This window comes from Gopherus evgoodei, chromosome 7 (assembly GCF_007399415.2).
Source record: "Gopherus evgoodei ecotype Sinaloan lineage chromosome 7, rGopEvg1_v1.p, whole genome shotgun sequence".
Taxonomy (NCBI): domain Eukaryota; kingdom Metazoa; phylum Chordata; order Testudines; family Testudinidae; genus Gopherus; species Gopherus evgoodei.
The window spans coordinates 17,104,752-17,126,620 of record NC_044328.1 but is presented as its reverse complement, the minus strand read 5'-3'; the positions used below and the strand labels follow the sequence as shown (position 1 = coordinate 17,126,620).

At 36.6% G+C, this 21,869-nt stretch overlaps 1 protein-coding gene and 2 non-coding genes across 11 annotated transcripts in view; all 3 read left to right on the top strand.

The window, feature by feature from the left end:
• The window catches only part of EIF3A (eukaryotic translation initiation factor 3 subunit A), a 57,141-nt gene that overhangs the window by 14,570 nt on the left and 20,702 nt on the right, over positions 1-21,869 (top strand). For all 9 annotated transcript variants that reach the window (XM_030568193.1, XM_030568185.1, XM_030568192.1 and 6 more), the window contains exons 2-16: positions 143-333; positions 727-863; positions 2,480-2,643; positions 4,079-4,278; positions 5,962-6,170; positions 7,343-7,514; positions 8,680-8,784; positions 9,602-9,700; positions 10,385-10,501; positions 12,272-12,457; positions 17,602-17,949; positions 18,473-18,577; positions 18,978-19,091; positions 19,434-19,556; positions 20,976-21,129. In XM_030568193.1, the coding sequence (XP_030424053.1) occupies positions 143-333; positions 727-863; positions 2,480-2,643; positions 4,079-4,278; positions 5,962-6,170; positions 7,343-7,514; positions 8,680-8,784; positions 9,602-9,700; positions 10,385-10,501; positions 12,272-12,457; positions 17,602-17,949; positions 18,473-18,577; positions 18,978-19,091; positions 19,434-19,556; positions 20,976-21,129 (2,424 nt within the window). The remainder of the gene's footprint in view (positions 1-142; positions 334-726; positions 864-2,479; positions 2,644-4,078; positions 4,279-5,961; positions 6,171-7,342; positions 7,515-8,679; positions 8,785-9,601; positions 9,701-10,384; positions 10,502-12,271; positions 12,458-17,601; positions 17,950-18,472; positions 18,578-18,977; positions 19,092-19,433; positions 19,557-20,975; positions 21,130-21,869) is intronic.
• Positions 10,030-10,160, top strand: LOC115655684. The gene has a single exon (XR_004001470.1). It is a non-coding gene; the product is annotated as a small nucleolar RNA SNORA19 (small nucleolar RNA).
• On the top strand, positions 12,576-12,707 carry LOC115655683. The gene has a single exon (XR_004001469.1). It is a non-coding gene; the product is annotated as a small nucleolar RNA SNORA19 (small nucleolar RNA).

Here is a 21,869-nt window from a genome sequence, read left to right as displayed (position 1 = left end):
ATGTAACCCTTGGTTTACTTTGATTGTTACAATTATTAATTAATTCTAAATTACAATGTGAAGTATAGAAAAATGTGTATCTTAAGTGGAAGAACTTTTGGTTTGCATATGTAACTGGTCTAAAAAAGAGTTTTATTTTCAGAATTTCTTGAGGTTGGCAAGAAACAACCTGCCCTCGATGTTCTTTATGATGTTATGAAAAGCAAAAAACATCGAACATGGCAGAAAATCCACGAGCCTATTATGCTGAAGTATCTGGAGCTCTGCGTGGACCTCCGCAAGAGCCACCTGGCAAAGGAAGGATTGTATCAGTACAAGAACATTTGCCAGCAGGTAGGAATTGTGAAATGTCCATTCTTGACAAACCGCAGCATGATGTACGTTAGAGTAGTTGTATATTTAAAACTTATTTTTTACTTCTAAAACATAGAATTGTTTTGTATCCAGGGCCCCAGTCCTGCAAGTTGCTGAGGTCTGCCGAACTGCTTGCAGGGGTGGAGTCTAGATAGCAGAGTACCCAATATAATAGGTCTCCAAGTTTGATCAGTATATCTGGGCACTATTATAAATTTAATCCAAGTAATAAATAATAACTTGATCTTACATTTATGGATTTACTCGATATAAGCCTGTTTTAGATTTTACCACCATAATTAGAATATATGCTTACAATATTTGCTTCCCATTGCCTGAGAAAGCCACTTCGAATGTTCTGCCTTGATCTAGGTGAACATCAAATCCTTAGAGGATGTTGTTCGAGCCTATTTGAAACTAGCTGAAGAAAAAACGGAAGCTGCCAAGGAAGAGTCCCAGCAGATGGTGCTAGATATAGAAGATTTGGATAATATTCAAACTCCAGAGAGGTAGGAAGTCTTTCTTTAAATTGTAAACCCTTCTAAGGGTTTGTCTCTTCTGTGTTTTTACAGCACCCCGGTATCTTAATCCCCTATGGAGCCTCTGGGTGCTATCATAATATAAATACTTTCTACTGCTGCTGAAGGCTATGCTTCTGCTGTCTTTTTAGATAAGACTTAATATAGCTCTTACCAGCTGTACATTTTAAAAATAGATTTTTCTATTTAATATACAGGTCCTGGTTTCGAATTTGTGATTAGGTTTGAGATAAGAGGTTTGGAGTAAAATTAAACCATCAGTATTAGAAAAAGTGGCTTTATTATATAAATGACATCTGACTTGTAGAGTAAATGTAAATTTTGCTCAATTAATATCCAGATATTCTTTATGATGTAACTTATTAAGGCAGATTATGTATTTAATAATGTAAATGGTTCTGAGAGTGTCTTGGAGTTGGTGGAACCCAGTTCAAGCTATCTAAACATTAAAGTCTTGACCATGCTGTCAAATCTTATCTTCTTGACATTTAAAATCTGTAATTAGGCAGTTCTCCAAAATCATATTTTAAGAAGGGATGTTTCTGGGGTATATTTGTGTTTGAAGTTTCAATTAATGCCTCCTTTAGGAAAACAAACTACCTGGTGATTTGAAGGGATTTGTTTGTTGGCTGGGTGGTGGAGAAGAAATGATCTTAACAGCCTGTGACAAATGTAACCTTAACAAAAATGATTATTTAATCAAGCATCATCCTGTTCAATACCATGGAATATGTAGTTGGTCAGGTATGGGCAAATCAGTAATTATTTGGTCTAGTTCGTAGGCATGTACGTTCATAAATAATTTAAAATTTGTTAGGATATTCCTGAAAGTGTAAATTTACCTTGTATTTGTAGGCGACTTGGTATCTTGCAGACTAAGAGATGGGTGGATTTAGTTAGAAGCAGAAAAACAGACATTTTAAATAAGTAGGATGTTGAGCAAATACACATGGAAGCTGTCACTATCTGCATATCTTCTAGATTTTTAGAAAATGTATCCTTTCATATTGCTTAGGCATATCGCTTTAAGGCTGGTAGTCTTTTGTGAAGGTTATAGAAATCAGTGACTGTGTGACTGTACCTGTTTTCCAAACAGTGTCCACGCATAAACTTCTGCTTTGTCACATGTCAGTAGATACAAGAAAGCACCTGAATCGGCTGCTGCTCCCTTTGGTAGCATTGCAGGACAATTGGGGAGGAAGTCTGGGCCAGTCGAGGAGTCTACTGCTCTCTTGGTGGAAGTGGGAAAGACTTCGTAGATGAAGTGTTCCCAAAACAGTCTTTTTGTCTGGTGGTGTGAGGAATACCAGAAGCAAGGAAACCTGGGCTTTTCAGGGCTGCCACTCAGTACCATCAGCTATCTACATAGGATGCAGCTTGAGCTGGAACTAGCTTTGAAATTCACTGACAAATGTATGACTTTTTTTTAAATTTTTCATAACAGCCAAAGTCTTGAACATATAAAAATATACGGTAAACTGCCATTCTAGTTTGACTGGGCTATTTTGTAGGTCTTAATAAGGAAAAGGTAAGTGAGCGATGAGGGTGAGAATCGTGGGGACTAACTGTCATTTTCTCAATTATAGTGTTCTCTTAAGTGCTGTAAGTGGGGAAGACACTCAAGATCGTACAGATCGGCTGCTTTTGACTCCCTGGGTTAAATTTCTATGGGAATCATACAGACAGTGTTTGGACCTTCTTCGAAACAATTCTCGAGTGGAACGCCTCTACCATGATATTGCACAGCAAGGTAAAATGAAAGCATGAAATGTAAATTACAGTGTGACTTAGCACATCTGTGCGTGCACACCCTCAGCTGAAAAATTATAGGTCACTTTTGCTTGAATAAAGCTATTGGTGGAAAACACATTAATCTCTCAGGCTTGTGTGCATGCACACAATATTTTAGAAACTCCTGAGGCCCTTTGACTCCAGGATGGCTGGTCTGTAATTAGTATCTTTCTTGATGCAAGTAGTTTCTTAAACAGATCTTTCAAGAGCAGTTTTATTTTTTCCAGGAGTTTCCTCTACTAAGAAAATTTAGTAGTGTTGTACCTGTATTAATCTCTAACCTGTTTTCTTAATAACAAGTAGAAGGCACATTTCCCCCTTGTTATCTATTATGGCAAATGTTGTCCTCCCAATGATGTATGACATGTAACCAATTTTAGGTGCAATAGCTGACTGTCTGAATTAGTTGTTCTTTCAATCACAAATTATTGGACTCCATGCAGGAATACCTGGGTGAACTGTTATGGGCTGTGCTGAGGAAAAGGAAAGATGAGAAAGTCAGGGTCATCCTTCTGACCTTAATATCTGAGTTTTGAAAGAAGAGAAGTGGACATATAAAGAATCTCCTTTGGGGCTTTTTTGAGTGGGATTGTGGAAGAAATAATCTAGATTTATTTTCTTCCATTTTCATAACAACATGGATATTTGTATCCTTTGTTGAAAGAAACAACTCCAAGTTACTAGATTTTTTTTCTGTGTCCCAAAATTGTGCATATTGTGAGTGGGTTCCTTTGTTCCTTGGAGGGGTCTTCCTATCATTCATCCAGTGTTGCCTGCCACACTAATTTTTTTCATCCAGGATCGGTCTCCTGTCTGTCACTGGGAGAGAAAGGGATATTTCATCAGTAGAAGTGTCCCAATGCAGGCACTCTTATTTTATTTTAAAAAGAGCCTTAAAAAGAGAGTGAAGTAGAAGACTAGAATTTACCCCCTTTTTGTGAATGTTGAAGTAACTTGCCACAGTGGACTAATCTGAATTTCAGAAGTAAGGGCTTGATGAGAATCTTTTTCTGCTTTTCACAAAATCAGAAACTTTTAGATTCTATCACCCAGACAGATTGATTCAGAATTATTTTGGACACTTTGTGACAGGCTGGTACAACATAAAAGCAAGGAACCGTGTTTCCTGTCAAACATTTTAAAAACAGTCTAATAAAGTGATCTTGTCAGGTTTTTAATTGAGTAATTCTGCAAAAACACTTAAGGTAGTATTATCCGGCATAGTCTTTGGTTTGTCTTTTGAGAGGCTTTCAGTGGACTTCTCCAAATCAAGAATCTTTAGGCAACTTGATTTTCATATCATGCAGTTTGAAGCTGTAGATAATTTTATAGTTATTTTATAGTTAACATTTAATAGTTAATATTGCTAACATGAACATCATTCAATTTCACAGCTTTTAAGTTCTGCTTGCAGTACACTCGTAAGGCTGAGTTCCGTAAACTCTGCGATAACCTGAGGATGCATTTAGGGCAGATCCAACGCCACCATAACCAGAGTACAGCAATAAACCTCAGTAATCCTGAGAGCCAGTCTATGCACTTGGAAACAAGGCTTGTACAGCTGGACAGTGCTATTAGCATGGAATTGTGGCAGGTATGTATTAAACTTATTAACAGGACCCACAGTACTTTACTGCATGCACCAAGATCCATAGACCCTCAGTCCCAAACTGGCATCAAATTTTGAATTCCGTGGTGTGTTCTCCAAGATCTAAAATACATACAGGAATGCGAAGATGTAGAGTGAAATTTTAATGTGTTGAATTTATACTGTAGTCATACGTGTATTAAGTATCAAACAGCTGGTGATCCTGGTGCTGTCTAGAAGCAGAACTTCAAGATAAGCCAATGTTTCCAATGCAAATTAATTTTTGTGGGCGTTGATATAGTTGCCGAAGACTGCTTGGAGTATAAGTGAAGGAAATCAGTTAGTTGACCCTCTTCATCTCTGAAAATTTGCTTTCTCAAGGGAGAGATCAGATTTTCTGGAGGCATTCAGCAGGGACCTGAATCTGTAATGGGGGTCCCCATTCTCTAATTCAGGGTTCGGCAACCTTTCAGAAGTGCTGTGCCGAGTCTTCATTTATTCACTCTAATTTAAGGTTTTGCGTGCCAGTAATACATTTTAACATTTTTAGAAGGTCTCTTTCTCTAAGTCTATAATATATAACTAAACTATTGTTGTATGTAAAGTAAATACGGTTTTTAAAATGTTCAAGAAGCTTCTTTTAAAAATTAAATTAAAATGCACAGCTCCCCTGACTGGTGGCCAGGACCTGGGCAGTGTGAGTGCCACTGAAAATCAGCTCACGTGCTGCCTTCTGCACGTGTGCTGCCGGTTGCCTACCCCTGCTCTAACTATTTTCAAGGTCCCAAAATTGTGGAATATGACCGTCCGTGATTTAGATACTAATTTATTTTTGTCATTTCTGCTCAGTCTTTTTCCCTTAGAGAAATGCCAAAGTCAAAATTACTTTTATTAATGCAAGTTTTGTTTAATTTGTTTTACATTAATCTTAAAAATATTTCCATTATGTTCCTTTATCAGGTGTAGATTTGTCATGCTTCTAATATAATAAATCTAAGGCAGTTCTGGTCACTATTGATTAGATGGGAGATAGAGAGACGGGCAAATATAGCTTGTTGAAAAAATTCTGAGGAGACATTTTGTCATTGGAATTCGCCAGTTTGTTGAAATCAAAATGTTTTTCAAAGATCATTCAATTTTGATGAAGTTCTGATGGAAACCAGGCAGGCTTCTGACTACCTTGTGTGCTTGGTTTCTTGTCCGCTCACCCACCTGGCTCCTTTGTATCTTGCCTGGAGGGCTGACAGAGAGAGCTGAGAGCCTCGCAGGGAGTCCAGGCTCACTGATCTTTTGTAGCCTTGGGCTTCCAGGGTCTGCTGCTCCAAAGCAGCCCACCAGGCAGACTGCCTCAGGTTGGGGGTTTATTCCCTTTTATAGGGAATTTTGAAATCTTCTAGTTTTCTGCCAAATTGGAATGAAACCAGATTTTTCCATGAAACAGAATTCCCTTCACTGCCCAGCTCTAGCAAATAGTTTTAAAGTATTTGCAATATATGTAAATCATTTCTTTGTTAGAAAGGAATATATTTATTTGTGGGTAACTGATCAAGTTGAAAATTACAGATAAAGATATATATTAAAATGATAAAGCTGTGTATGTTAAATATGCTCCTAAAAGCTTTAGCTTTTAGTTTTCTAATTTTCTTGCAAGTAATATACTGAAAATAATTATTTTGTTCATTATTTTAGGAAGCTTTCAAGGCAGTGGAGGATATTCATGGGCTATTCTCCTTGTCTAAGAAACCACCCAAACCCCAGCTGATGGCAAATTACTATCACAAAGTTTCCACTGTCTTCTGGAAATCAGGAAATGCTCTTTTCCATGCATCCACACTTCACCGACTGTACCACCTCTCAAGAGAAATGCGAAAGAATCTCACACAAGAGGAGATGCAGAGGTGGGGAGAGATGCTTTTCACCTAGCTTCTGGTTTTAATCACTTATGTACAAATGAATTCAATTTAGTGTGTAATAAGAAGCAGATGGAATGTTTATCTGAGAGGGTGGCATCAGATACTAAACAGCTTTGCTTAAAGGGATAAATAAAGAATATCCCAATAATAAGGGCAAGAAGGACATTCAACGAATCTTGTAATGAAGGTGAGCATTGGGACCTCCTGGGTATTGTTACCATATTGGCCACAGACAGAGACCCCAAGCAAGTCACCAAACCTCTGTCTTGCCTCCATTTTGTGAAATGGTGAAATACTTACTTCACCTGACTTAATTATTGTTAGTAAAGTGCTCTGAGATCTTTGAATGAAAGATACTATGTAAATATACATTATTAAGGCAGACAATAGACTCCATTCACCTCAGTGCTGAGTGTGACCTTGAAAAGGCTTTTGAGGCATGCTGGTGCACTCAGTGAGCAGCAGTTGGCTATCCATGGCTGATCTCTGGAGTTTGTAAACCGGTAACGTTCACCTGCAAACCCTTGTAAATTCAAAAATGGTGAGAAGGTACAATTTAAGGAAGATGTTTACATTCCACTTAAACTCACTTATCTGGGCATTCAGCACGTATTTCAGATTTTATTAAATGTCACCTTCTGCAGTAACATATTCAAGTTAGACTGATTTTTAATTGATTTTTTTTAAATTATCGCATCAAATTAATCAATTTTATGGAGATGTCAGTTGCTGTTATTCCACAGCTAAGGGGCCTTATGATTGTACTGAAAGCAGGACTAAGATGGCTCTGGGTACCATCTCTTTACTGGATATTCTTTAATTTTTTTTTGTATTTGGAGAGAAGGTTTTTGGTTTTTTTTTTTTCTTCCAAGGATATGAGTAATAAAGGGCTGATATCGACTAAGTTATCCCTGCTAGAAATTAAGAAGCATTCAGAATTAGTCTGAACACTGAAATACTAAGATGTCTTGTTTTCTGGTGTTGCTTGCATTTTTACATGGCATAGTTTTCGAAAGAATAAATCATTCACCCCTTAGCTCTTATTCTGATTAGATGCTTCTGTTTTGCAACTGAAATATATGTATAAAAAAACCAACAAAACACACACTCTAAGATTTCTATTTTATAATTCATCTTTTGTGATTATACTTTAACAGGATGTCAACCCGAGTCCTTTTGGCTACTCTGTCAATTCCTATAACTCCTGAGCGAACTGATATTGCTCGTCTTCTGGATATGGATGGTATCATTGTTGAAAAGCAGCGACGTCTGGCCACTCTGCTGGGCCTCCAGGCCCCACCGACACGCATCAGTCTTATTAATGACATGGTAAATAATGGTGTTTGAGTGAAAGGTTTTATATTTAATCTGTAGTTTCCTGCAAAAGCTGCTATAGTTAGATGTCGAGCTGCAATTCAAAATATTCCAGTAAATTTAAAAAGTCCATTAAAGTAAAAGAATTCAACATGATCAACTGTAAAGATGTTTATAATTTAACTGTCTAGTAATATACTTTCTTCTGATGTGCTAGAAAGTCAGGCTAAAGTTGGTCCCTCTCTTTGGTCTGTATTTCTTTCTCCATTTGAAAAACAATATGGATAGACTAATCCTAATTGTGTGTCTTTGTACCCAGTGAAATTTAATGTTCCAATATAGTGATAAATATTGTCCATTTTGTGACAAAAGCAAACCAGAAGGCTGCTGTGAATGATCCTGCAATGGCTTTGGAGGGATTGGAGACAGGAACTTTCTTTTTTTTTTTTTTGACTTACCATATTGAAATTGGAGGGTAGTTATTTAGATTAGATGTTTTAATATTATAATTTTCAATGTGTATCAAGGTAAGATTAGTACATTAAGATGAATGAAGGTTTACAAGGACCTAGGCAGTTAGGAAAACTTACCCTTGTTTGATTTGAGAGGTTAGTGAGATACATATTGTCTTCTGGTGATACCTTCCAAGTCTTCATGAAAAAAATACCTTTCCTTGAAATCAGTTACATGCATTGAAAACTGAACTCTTGTTACCTCTCACAATGTAAGCATTATTGTTTTTGTGTCAAGCAATTTTTTTTTGCCACTTTTAATTTTAGAACTTTGGGAATTTACTAATAAGCTGTAATATGTACATGTGTAGTTCAGATCCACTCTTAAATATACTCAAGCAGGGACTGTTTTCATTTGTGTCTGGGAAGTGCCTAACATGCTGTGCATGCCAGCCCAATCAAAATACTTTTCATAGACTAAATTTTTTTGTTTTTCTCTATTCTGGCATTCTGCACCTGAAAACTACATTCCACAAATTCTGTACTCTAATTTAAATAATGTATCACATGTTTGATTAATCAAAATGGTTTTAATTAAAGCATAATGAATTAAGCATTTCATTAGCTGTATGTTTAATTTCTTAGGTACAAAGTTGCTGAGTGTAATTATTACAATATTGAGTTGTTGTCCTAAGCAAATTTTTTTTCTTCCATTATGTTGACTTTAGGTGAGGTTCAATGTAGTGCAGCATGTTGTTCCAGAGGTGAAGGACCTTTACAATTGGCTTGAAGTAGATTTCCACCCACTAAAGCTATGTGATCGTGTAACCAAGGTGAGTCCTGTAGGAACATTTAGAGAAAAATGAGTCTGGGCAGATGATATTAGCAGTTAGCAAGGTTAGATTGTCAGGTCTTTGGGTCAGGGACTTCATTTGGCCCATTTTCATTATTGCTGTATGTTTACATTATACACTGCTGTGTATGCCTATGTTGCTATATAAATAGCATATAAAGTTGTTTTCAAAAGCATTTTTAACCTGCCATATCTGTTGGCACCACTTAAAGGGCTCCTACAAGGAGATGTAGTTTTGGGAGCAACCTTGAAATTCTAGCTCTCTGGGCTGGTGAAGGTGATATTGGGGAGGCAGTTGAGCTAAGCTTTTGGTAGTTGACACAGCCTCAGTCTCACACTCTTCTGGAAAGCTGCTGAAATGATTGTATGGGAGAGGGAAAAACTGAAAATGTCATCTGCATTTACCTTTAGGTGGAGTTCAAGCCACAGTGAGAGTAAAATAAGCACTGTAAATTTGGTCCACTGAATTTTTCTTAATTCCACAACTGGTGAAGCACATTATATTGTCTTTGTGTCTGTGTAAGAACAGGAATATTTCATGTGCTAAAGAAACAGTGAAGGTAAATTCACAATGTGGTTAATATGGCCAGTCCTGTCAGTCCTTCCTACAAAATCTAGATATCCATTGTGTAAAAAACAATAGTGTGTTTATCAAAAGATTTACATCAGTAATAAATTTATAATTAGACCATGCTTTGCTTCATGAATTTTGGAGAGTTTGTTTAACTTGAAATTTGAAGAGTGTTTTGGGGCTCTCAGATGCAATAGATATTGTAACTTTCTGGGCGTTGTGACAGGTTCTAAACTGGGTGAGAGATCAAGTTGAAAAGGAACCTGAATTGCAGCTGTATGTCCCACATCTGCAAAACAACACCATCCTTCGTCTTCTGCAGCAGGTATGATTATTTAAAAAAAATAAAAATAAAAATAAAAAAATATGGATGTGCACAGGGGTGTCTGAGTTTGAGAATGAGGAAGATTCTGAAGCCAAAAACGTTGCATTTTATTTTCTGTCCTAAGTAAAAATTTTTCATTGAATGTAATGCTCTTAGTATACCGCTTTGTTAAACACAACTCAGCTGCTATCTGTTTTAAACAACTGTATACACTGATGTAGACTTTTATCTAGACTTATTTGTTCCTTTATTTAACTTTCAGCCTTGTCTTATGTCTGTTCAATCCTTTGTTTCCTTGTAGTTAATTTGAAAAAGGCTTGTTTTGTCAAACGCACATTTCATTGACCTGAACCCATTGCAGTGGTGAGCAGTGTTATTTCTGATGTGCCAGACAACAGCTGAAGGTTAATTAGCAGCATTGCTGTATATAGTTACTGCTGCCAGTCTCCTTCAGACAAAGAACCTAGTCAGGAAAGTCACTTGATCCTAGATTAAGATTAAATAAAATGTTGGAAGAAAATGTTGAAATGGTGGTAAAATATGCATAATAATTAAACACATCTTGGTTAACCTGTTGCCAAACTGTCAATTAATCAGGCTAACTTTACAGCATGTGCAACAGTTTTAGCTTCTGTTAACCTGATTTTTAATGGGGAGAAAACTGAATATTCATATATTGTGCAGGTGGCGCAGATTTATCAGACTATCGACTTTTCTCGTTTAACTACCTTGGTTCCTTTTGTTGATGCTTTCCAATTAGAACGTGCTATTGTCGATGCAGCCAGACATTGTGACTTGCAAGTAAGTGCCATAAAAAGACTACTGTAAAAGTTTGTGTGTGTGTATTTTTATATTTATAGCTTCCCAATATCTGGCCAAACCCAAGGGTCAGATAAAAAGTAGCAGGTTGAAACTCAACCCAGATAATACAGAGTTGATGTTGATAAACAGGGAAGAAGCAAATTGAGGATGTGATCTTTTTGATACATTAATTTGTTAATGTTTTTATGTTCTTAAATTGTGTAGCCCTCCTGCAGTAGTGAAGAGGAGTTCAGAACGTAAATACAATAAATAAATTTCAGCGAAACTTGTTTGTGACTGCCCAAGGGATCAGCAAAAACCGATTGTCCAATACAGTATGTCCTTAATCAAAAGTCTAACAAAACAGTTCTGGAGACTTTGGGCACACTCCAAAGTAATCACTTAGGACCAGTTCCAAAAAGCTATACTTGGTGCACGCTTTGTCCAGCTGTAGGCATGATATAAAACAGCAAATATCTTGAGACATTTTAACTTCTGCTGTAGATAACAGATGTATTGCCAGTGGAAGTCAAGTATATACTTATGTATTAAACATTAACCTGAGCTGTAGCCTACACTACCATATTTTTGCATATGATCATGAAGAAACAAACTGTTCTTATTTCAGAGCACTTCACATCTGTTCATTTGATTTAGGGAAGACGTTGAGTCTAGTTAGTACCTAAAATAAAACACTTGCAATTGAAGGCCTCATTAAAGACAAAGCTTCGAGTGGCTACATTGGGATCAGGCTTTTACTCGTGGTGTCTACTGCCAAGTTTAAGTGGAATGAAGTAGGGCAAGTTATCTGTCAGTAATGAAAGGGTAGTAGCAAGAACTATTCATGTAGTTGGTTTTCACCTCATCAATGTTCCTCACATAGAATCATTGAATGACTCTGTCTTACAGCCATGCTTCTGTACTTATCTTTATTCAGACTTTGGACAGTCACTTCTTTATGGGGGGTGAGCTTTTTACAAGTCATTTTGTTCTGTTGAATATAAGCCAGATGTAGCAACAGTTTTGTTCTTTAATTGTTCAAACATCATTTCCAATATCTAGGACAGTCGTTTTTTAAAAAAGTAATTTACGCTTAGAGCTCGTCTACATGCTGAAGTTGCACATTTTTTAACTTAGCTTGGTTTAAAACAAATTTAGTTAAACTTGTGCAAACCCCTTTGTGGACAAACTTCTGTTTAAAATTGGTTACATTGTTTCACCTTGCACCTGTAAATTTAAGCCGAATTTAAACCTATTTAAGAAGGGTCACATGCATTTGCACCATATTAACTGAATAAGTTTGAAATCACACAACCAGTGAAATTGGTCCATCTTTGTGTGTTGACCTGGCCTCGGAGACACGGTCAACTTAAAATGACACTTCCGACAATGCAGTGGTTATTTATGGCAGTAGAATTGTATTTACCTGTTGTTACGAGTACTACCTAAGTTACTATAGCTGAAAGAATTATTTTTTCAGTTTGTTTTGTATATTTGATAGTACTTTGTGTGTAGTCAATTTTACTGTTTCCTGTGTGTTGTCATTTGCCCAGCTATGGGTCACTGTTACAACGATGAAGAGAGAGACATTATTTAGAAGTAATAATTAAAAAAAAAGATTTTTTTAAAACCACAATTAGGAAGCACAAATCACTACCTTTTAACTCACTTTTTGACACTGTCTATATTTCAAATTGATGTCTCATTTTAAATATTAAGTGGTACCCTAATCCTGATCTTCTGAATCATTTTTCAATGTATTTTGTAAAGGTTCGCCTTGATCATACTTCTCGAACGCTGAGTTTTGGATCAGATTTAAATTACTCAACTCGGGAAGATGCCCCGCTTGGCCCTCAGCTGCAAAGTATGCCTTCTGAGCAAATTAGAAATCAGCTGACTGCTATGTCTTCTGCTCTCGCTAAGGCTCTTGAAGTCATTAAACCGCCAAACATAGTGGTAAGTATTTTTAAGTTTTTGAAATTTTTGTTGGAGGGAAAAAAAAAAATCTCAGCATTCCATGAAGTGATTTGTGTCTCTGTTGTAGTTTCTGTTCAACCTTTTCTTGCCTAGTCAAATGCACATTTCATTGACCTGCTCTCATTGCATTGCTGAGCAGTGTTATTTCTGATGTGCTAAACAAACAGGTGAAGGTTAATTAGCAGCATGACTATATGTAGTTACTGTTGCCAGTCCCCTTCAGACAAAACAACTGATCAGGAAGGTCAGTGTGTACAAATTTAAGGTAGTAGTAAAATGATTATTAGCGGCAGATGGCTAAATGTGGCTTAGCATCCTTTTGCCCTCTCAGTTACATGAACCCCACCCTTCTAATTCCACTATCTTTTTTGGATTAGTCAGATATACTTGTTTTGAAGCTGTTGGTGTCTGTGTAAATATTAATAATTTGTTTGATTTTCTTTCCTATGGCACAGGAAAACCATTTAGAATCATAGAATATCAGGGTTGGAAGGGACCTCAGGAGGTCATCTAGTCCAACCCGCTGCTCAAAGCAGGACCAATCCCCAACTACATCATCCCAGCCAGGGCTTTGTCAAGCCTGACCTTAAAAAGCTCTAAGGAAGGGAATTCCACCACCTCCCTAGGTAACTCATTCCAGTGCTTCACCACCCTCCTAGTGAAAAAGTTTTTCCTAATATCCAACCTAAACCTCCTCCACTGCAACCTGAGACAGTTACTCCTTGTTCTGTCATCTGCTACCACTGAGAACAGACTAGGTCCGTCCTCTTTGGAACTCCCTTTCAGGTAGTTGAAAGATTTGACTGTCTATAGATAGTTAAATAAATTAATGGGCACAGCTGGGGTTTGAGTGGCCCAAAGCTTGATTGTTGCATTTTTTTGCAGTAATATGTTGCTCCATCTTTCTCTATTTTATTGATATTATTACTGTTCTACAGCATTGTGCCAGCTGTTGTTTTACAACCCTCAAGTTGTAATGATGAGCTGTATTCATGTACTTTTGAATTAAGTAAAAACATAAGCTAATAAAGTGATATTTTGTCAATGTTATGTTTTATAAATTTCAGAATTTAAGGAATAGGTGGTTTGTCAGATTGAATTAGATTATTGGTCCATCTGGTAATGTCTTCATATGGCAGTAGTAAATTATTGACACTTCTGAGGGAAGCCAAAAATTCCATGATGCATCTAACCAGTTAGTATGTGGCCATGTAATGAAAGACTGTATCACCAGGTACACATATGAGAGGGTGGAATTAGGATTGCCTGGGCAACCTTTGTTCTTTGGCATATCCTTCCTTCTGAGTGCTTGATTTTACAGCCTTAACATTCTTTTACTTTTTTTGGCATATAATTAAAGATATAGGATCCTGGCATATAATTAAAGATATCCATATATAGGATTAATTAATATATAATGGCATATAATTAAAGATATCCATATATAGGATCCTGGGGTATAATTAAAGATATAAGGACCTGGAATGTGATCTCATAGCTGAAGCTAGAAACCTGAGGTAAAGGTTTCCCTGCCTTACAACCAACTCCCCCTCAGTTGAGGCTGATAGTTTCATGTTGGATTTCAACCTCCGTTATGTCACTCATCAGGTTCTCCAGGAAACAGTGATGTTTCAGAGTCTGATCTTTCAAATACTTTTTTTGATGGAGCGAGATCTTTGAGTTAATCTTTACCTATCAAAGAAACAAAAAAGGGCGAATTTTTTTTGTTTTGCAGATGCATTTTGAGAGTGGACATTTAGAATCATAAAAATATAGGGATGGAAGGGACCTCAAGAGGTCATCTAGTCCAGCCCTCTGCACTGAGGCAGGACCAAGTATACCTAGACTAGCCCTGAAAGGTATTTGTCCAGCCTGTTCTTAAAAAGCTTCAGTGAAGAGGATTCCACATTGGAATGCTTCCATGTTCCAGTGCTTAACTATCCTTATAGTCAGAAAGTTTCTCCTAATATCTAATGTAAATCTCACTTGCTGCAGATGAAAGCTTAATCTTCAGTGGGCATGGAGAACAGTTGATCACCATCCTCTTTATAACAGTCCTAACCATCTTTTAAGACTGTTATCAGTCTCCTTTTTGTCTTCTTTACTCAAGACTAAACATACCCAATTTTTTAACCTATCTTTATACATTTAGAAAACATAACCTTTTACAATTTTTTATTTCTGTCATCTGGACTCTCTCTAATTTTTCACATCTTTCCTAAAGTGTGTTGCCCAAAGCTGGACACACTACTGTAGCTGAAGCCTCACCAGTAGGGACAGTTACCTCCTGTATCTTTCATATGATGCTTCTGTTAATACACTCCAGAATATTAGCTTTTTTTGCAACTGTATTACATTGCTGAATCATATTCAATTTGTGATCCACTATAACCCAAGATCATCTTCAGTAGTAGGACTAGTGCTTAGCCAGTTTTCCCCATTTTTAGTTGTCCATTTGATTTTTCCCTTCCCAAGTGTAGTATTTTGCATTTGTCTTTGTGGAATTTCCTCTTGTTGATTTTGGACCAATTCTCTAATTTGTGGAGGTTGTTTTGAATTCTAATCCTGTTCTTCAACGTACTTGCAGCTCCTCTCACTTTGTGCTCATAAAATCTGCAGATGACACCAAACTCTACTCTACTATTTAAATAATTAATGAAAATATTGAATAGTACTGGCCCAGGACAGACCCCTGCAGAACCTCACTAGATAATTCCCCCCTGCCCCACATTTTACTGCAAACCACTGATAACTACTCTTTGAGTACTGCCTTTCATCAAGTGTTGTACCCACCTTATTGTAATTTCATCTGGACCCTGTTTCCCAGTTGGCTTCTCAGTACGTAAAGTAACAGTATTTATTGAGTGAGCACTGTCGTCTTTAGATTTTTACATTGTGTTCAGAGTAATCATTTTGTACATGCAGTGTTTCAGTCTTGAGTTGACTGCTAGATAAATTATTTAGAGGTGACTACCTGCATGATTAAGTACTACTATTGATTGTCATAATAATGGCTGTTAGCAAAGTGTTCTTAGGGCTGGGTCCAAAGCCTACTTAAATAAATAGGGCTCTTCCCAATGATTTCAGTGGGCATTGAATTGGGCCTTCTAACTTTAAATTCTAACTGATTTATTATGCAGCAGGGGAAAAATAGAACCGTACAAGGTTAATTTCTGAAAGATATTTAACACATTTTCTGTTTCCATGTTTGTACTGTTGATGTGTTTAGACTTACTGAATGTTTACATTCAACATGTTTGACTTTACAAGTGTTTAGTGAAAATGCCAATTATTTTTTAGTGATAAGTTTGGAAATCGCACTAGATTTGAGATTGGCTTTTGCATTTTATTCTTTAAATTGTTGTTCGTTGTTAAATACAGCTTGATCAGTATGTAATGGTGTCTAGTAGATATTATGGTTGTACACAATACCTGAGGCCATGCCCATATATATTTTTATATATAATTATTCACCATGTTTGACCCAAATATAGGCACATTACACAGATAGTATTTTTAAAGAGACCCAAGTATTATGACCAACTAGCTAGACCCATATTTATATAGTGGAGCTTAAAATAACTTTTCAATTATAATAGTGTTTATGTCTACTTTTATTTTTAGCAGTCTCAAAAGGTTGGCAATCTTTATCAAATAATAAATATTTTCTCCATAGCGACAGAAGTCCTTTAACAATGTGTACAAGTTACAGTATTACTCCCTTTTTTTAGAGTAATCTTAATATTTCAACCACGATTTATCAAGAATTTCCATCATATAAGTATAAAGTAAGCAATAACTCAGTATTCCACAGTATGTGCTCATCAGTCTTAGGAGTGTATATTGTGTAATGCAAGTTACCCAGTGCTTGTGTTGGCTGAACATATCCTGAAATGTTGTGCTTAAACCATTTCTTTATAGTCCTTTAAATGTTTTCCAAATAATATAGTTTTGTTATGATGTTGGACAGCAGACTTTGGCCAGTTTCTATTAATTGGCCTAAGTTGGCCCACAGTTTAAACATCTGCTTGACTTGCAGGTGCAGTCAGCTAATTAGACATATAAATGCTTGCAGTTGTACCTGCAAAGAAATTCAGAAACTCAAGAGTTCTGATTTTAAAATCAAACCCCCTTTGTGGTTACAGTTGCAAGCTGTAAATCAAGTAGGCTCTTTTTATGTTACTTCCAGAACTTTGCTACTATATCAACACACTCTGTAACTGTGTCAAATTCACCACAGTGCATATGGGTGACATTTTTAAAGTTCTCCTTAAGCCTTTCCTCCCTCTCCACTTTCTTCCCCTTACTCCTGTTGCCTTCTCTCCTATTAGCAGTACTTATAAGTGGCTTCAAAGAAATCTGTTAGTCTTTAAAATGCCATCGGACTCCTTGTTTTCAAAGAAACGTACATGCTGCTTCTCTTTGTTCTCTTCGTAAAACTCTGCAGTGTCTGATTAGCTAAGGTGTGGTGGGGGATGGGTGGTGAGTAAAGAAGAAATGGCAGAATATACTTAAAAGTCTATGTGAAACCTAGTTATTTTTTATAAATGAATTTAAAATAGTCTCAGATACTGCATTTGCTTCTGAGTCATCCTGTCAGTTTTTGTGATCCTACAACTTTCTCTCTCCTGTTGCTATATAAAAGATCCATAGAAACATGGAAAACAGATTAAATGATTGTACAAGTGAAACTGGCTATTCATAAAGTGCTATTTAGTGTGTAAAAACAAACTGAAAAAAGTGCTTTTTCATCTCTCAGTTATAGAATCATAGCTATTATTGTTACAATGGTATGTAAAATATTTTCAGACCAAACTGATTTTTTTTTAAGGAAGTTCAAAAATTTCACAGCTAGGACACACTTCATAGAGTGTTGATTGGATACTGGAATGCTTAACATGTTTAACTTTTTTGCATTCCCTTTGAGACTTCTACTTGTATATGTTTACAGGATTGGGAACCATGAGTTCAGTTTCAATAAAGTTTTTTTTTAATGCAGTTACCAAATATAGGAAATAAGATGATTTTGAGTTGTCTGGTTTATAATGTTTCACTTTCTCATGACTTGGGAATTTTAAAGGGATACCAACCAATTTTCTGTCTTGTTCTTAATTTGCGTTCAGCAAGAGAAGGAAGAACAACATCAGTTAGCTGTCACTGCTTACTTAAAAAATTCAAGGAAAGAGCATCAGCGTATCCTTGCTCGTCGTCAAACTATAGAGGAGAGAAAGGAGCGTCTTGAAAGTCTAAACATTCAACGTGAGAAAGAAGAGTTGGAACAACGTGAAGCTGAACTTCAAAAAGTTCGTAAAGCTGAAGAAGAGAGACTGCGCCAGGAGGCAAAAGAGAGAGAGAAGGAGCGTATTCTGCAAGAACATGAGCAAATCAAAAAGAAAACTGTTCGTGAACGCTTGGAGCAGATTAAGAAGACTGAACTTGGAGCCAAGGCATTCAAAGATATTGATATTGAGGTTAGCAATTTTTTACTGGAATATTGAATTTATTCTAGATTCTTGTACTGTTGTTCAGCTGCCTAAATTTCATATTCTCCACCTGTTTTGTTTTTATGTCAGTAAGACATTCCTAAAAATATGAGACTACCAATTTGGGCAATTTAAATATTTGATCAATCATTGAGATAGGAGCTATTTACATGTAGGAAAGAAGTCCAGCCATCTGAGAGGGGACTGAAGATTTCTACCATCTAGATACCTACCTAGTAATAAAACATGAAATAGATATCCAAATTGTACCATGACAACGGGACTAAATCTTAGAATTCAGATAAAAATCTATGACATGTCTTCAAAGTAGAATGCAAGTTACACAACAGACTAACAGGAGCCTAAAAATGTTCAGAAAGTCAACTAGTTTGAAAGTTAAATGAGAAATTGCAAAAAAAAAAAAAATTAAAGTAAACATAGGAGACTGCACTCATGCCAGGAAACAACTATTTGCTTTCTGTACTGTATTAACTTTAATATCTGATTGTAGGATCTTGAAGAATTGGACCCTGACTTCATCATGGCTAAACAGGTTGAACAGCTGGAGAAAGAAAAGAAGGAACTCCAAGAACGTCTGAAGAATCAGGAAAAGAAGGTATATAAAGCAACAAGAGTATGGGCGTGGCTGTATAGAAACTTACACAGGTTTAGTTAAACCATTGTGAACTCCTGTTTGGATACACTTTTATACTGATTCTAAAACAGCATCAGTTTACCTTGCTGCTTGGAGATACAGGAGCAAGCTGAATTCATACAAGCCAGGTTTTAATTGATTTGAGTCTCTACACACAAATCTGCACCAATTTAACTAAATTGGTTTAAAATCACACCTTGGATTAAACTGGTGCAATTTTGCATGTTTCAAAGACGAATATGCTGGGAATACTGCGGCAGCAAATATATTGGGTGAAGTAGAAATATTTTTTTAGCATACCAGATTTGGTCTTTATTTTATACATTATATATATATAATACATTTGGTTTTCTATATTTAGATTGACTATTTTGAAAGAGCAAAGCGCTTGGAAGAAATTCCTCTGATAAAGACTGCTTATGAAGAACAAAGAATCCGAGATATGGACCTGTGGGAACAGCAAGAAGAAGAAAGGGTAAGGATATTTTGATTTCATACAGCAGCATCATTTGGTGCTCAATATAAAAACTAGATCTGTCCATATGTATGCTTTCCGTTGTCCAGCTCAATCCAAGAAGGGGAGCTGTGATTTAGTTCATATGGGATTATTTCTGTTTCTCATTGTTTTCTTCCCACTCATGGATAGCAATGTCTTTTGTGTCAGTCCAGCTAGAGAAAGTGGCAGCTGTCTGATAAGCTGTCTCTGGTTGTGGGCTCTGAGGGTTAAACATCCTTAGGGGATTTGTTGTGTGTTATAAAGACAAATATTATGTAATTTAAAAAAATTGTTAATATTTTTACTTTTGCATATTTGTAGATCAGCACAATGCAGCTGGAACGCGAAAAAGCCTTGGAGCATAAGAACAGGATGTCAAGGATGTTGGAGGATAAAGACTTATTTGTATCTAGGCTCAAGGCAGCACGACAGTCCATTTATCAGGTAAACATCATGTGTTTTTGTTGGAAAAGCATTTCTATAAAGTACTTCATTTGTGAGTTCAGTGTTCCACTTGAAAAATACAAATGAATTAACAAATGGAGCTAGACGAGATAATGTCTGTTTAAACTAAAAAGATGTTGCCCTGCTATTTTTCTGAAACTCTTGGGGAAAAACCCTTTCTGGCAATCTAAAAGAATTCAAATTTAGACAGTTGACCCTTTAAAAGACAAACGGTGATGGCCACAATGTGACATAGAGCCACAGAACAATTTTGTAATTCCAGAGAGGCCTCGTTCTTTCACTGAGAGTTACATTAATAAAGTGTGCATGGGAGCGGAGATGTCCACTTGATGATCTGGCAGACCCTGTCACTTCCGAGGCACTGTCATTTAAAATTGCTGTGGCATCTACCACAGTCGCTTACATGGAAAAGTAATTATTAAAACATTACTAGATGTATTTTAGCTGCCTTTCAATGTGGTTTAGCGGATGGAAATGAGGGATAGCCAGCAGCATGTGACCAGTCAGCTCTTCTAGACCACAAATAATCCACAGACCACAATTTGGAGTTGCTTGTCTGGTTAGAGTAATCACGAAAATTTTTCTTATCTAAAGAACAGACTTAATTTAACACAATTCTTGTGTTTCAGTTCTGTCTTTTTAGTTGATTCAGCAGATCACTTATGTGTTACAGAGGTATCTCTGGTATTTTAGATATGAGACTAGGTTCCTGACCTGAACAGGTCATACCTAAATTAGATAAATGAAAGGGGAGAAGAGATGCAATTGAAATTGTGTGACTTAGTTTCCTGTTCTAGCACTTTGAAAACTTCACTGAATTTCTCTGCAGTGTATTGGAGATTTAGCAGTATTCTACCCATAAATATTATAGAATTTGGAAGGGAAAATTATTATCTTAAAAATGTATCTATTGTCTTTAGGGGTTACCTCTTCAGAGTTTTTTCCTGAGATTTTTAGGGATATGAGAAACTGTCAAAATCAATATTCCGCAAAAGTAGGAATTTAAGTTATCTTGTTGTTAAAGAGGGAAGAGGTTTTAGCAGCTTTCTGGTAGCTATGTACAACTCTTTTTGGGGCACTACCTGTGATTTCTGAGAGATTGGGCATCTGTTTATCATACTTGGGTTTCTGAGGAAACAAAGCACTAGCATTGTGGATGCTGATTCCATTTCTCAGAGGTAGACCATTGCATCCCTTTATTCTTAACTTCCCAGAAGGGGGTTGGTAGGAGGAAAGTGTAAACATCACCCCGTAAAATTGCCAGTGAAGATGACTACTGCAAAATTTGTTGACATTACTATTTTGTAGTTCTTTGCGTCTTTGTTCAGTGACCTAAATAATTCTCCAGCTGTTGGATTGAGTTCTGAAGGTTTTACTTGTACTCTTGCTATTTTTCAGGAAAAACTCAAACAGTTCGAAGAAAGGTTAGCAGAAGAAAGACATAATCGTTTGGAGGAACGCAAGAGACAACGCAAAGAGGAGAGGCGTATTTCTTATTACAGAGAAAAGGAAGAGGAAGAGCAGAGATTGCGAGAAGAAAAAATGCTTAAAGGTAAAATTTAAGAGACATGCACTGAATAAACAGAGGGATATTGTATCTCATTCCTTCTTGAAGCGTCCCAGAATCTTTCAAAGTCAAGTATAGGTCACTGTGTTCCATTGGATAGTAGGAAATTTTTCCGTTCCTTTCCATTCGCAGGGAAGTTCTATATTCATTGCAACCAGACCGTGCATCTTGTGAGATGCATGCTTGTGCAGCCACTCAGCCTGCTTGCAGTCTGTCTGTGTACACACAGACACACTAAGGGCAGAGGTGTGTGGAATGAAGGAGAGTATAGAGTAAGAATGGGAGTTGGAGAGTCTCTGTTCAAAGGTTTCAAATTAGAGTTCTTGCATTCTCTCTTTCTGTACATGAGAAGAAAAAATAGAGGGAACATTTTTGCCAGACTGAGAACAGAAGAATTACCATATTGGATAATTGGAGTATTCTCTCTAGTCCAGTATCTTCTGTCTGTGGTGGCTAGTACCCAAGACTTTAGAAGATGATGCTTGGAAATCCTTAGATTGGACAAATATGAAATAACTTTCCATAGGGCAAATATTTTCCCAATCTGCTGTTAATGGATGACTGAAGCCCTGAAGTGTCTGATCTGTATTTTTTATAAAACATCGTAAAATCTTATCTTCATTTGGGATTTTTGTATCTGGCTTATAAAATAATTAGTTGCTTTTTTTGATGCATCCTTAAGAAGAACTTCTTGCCCATGCCTGAGGTACATCAAGGTTGTTTTG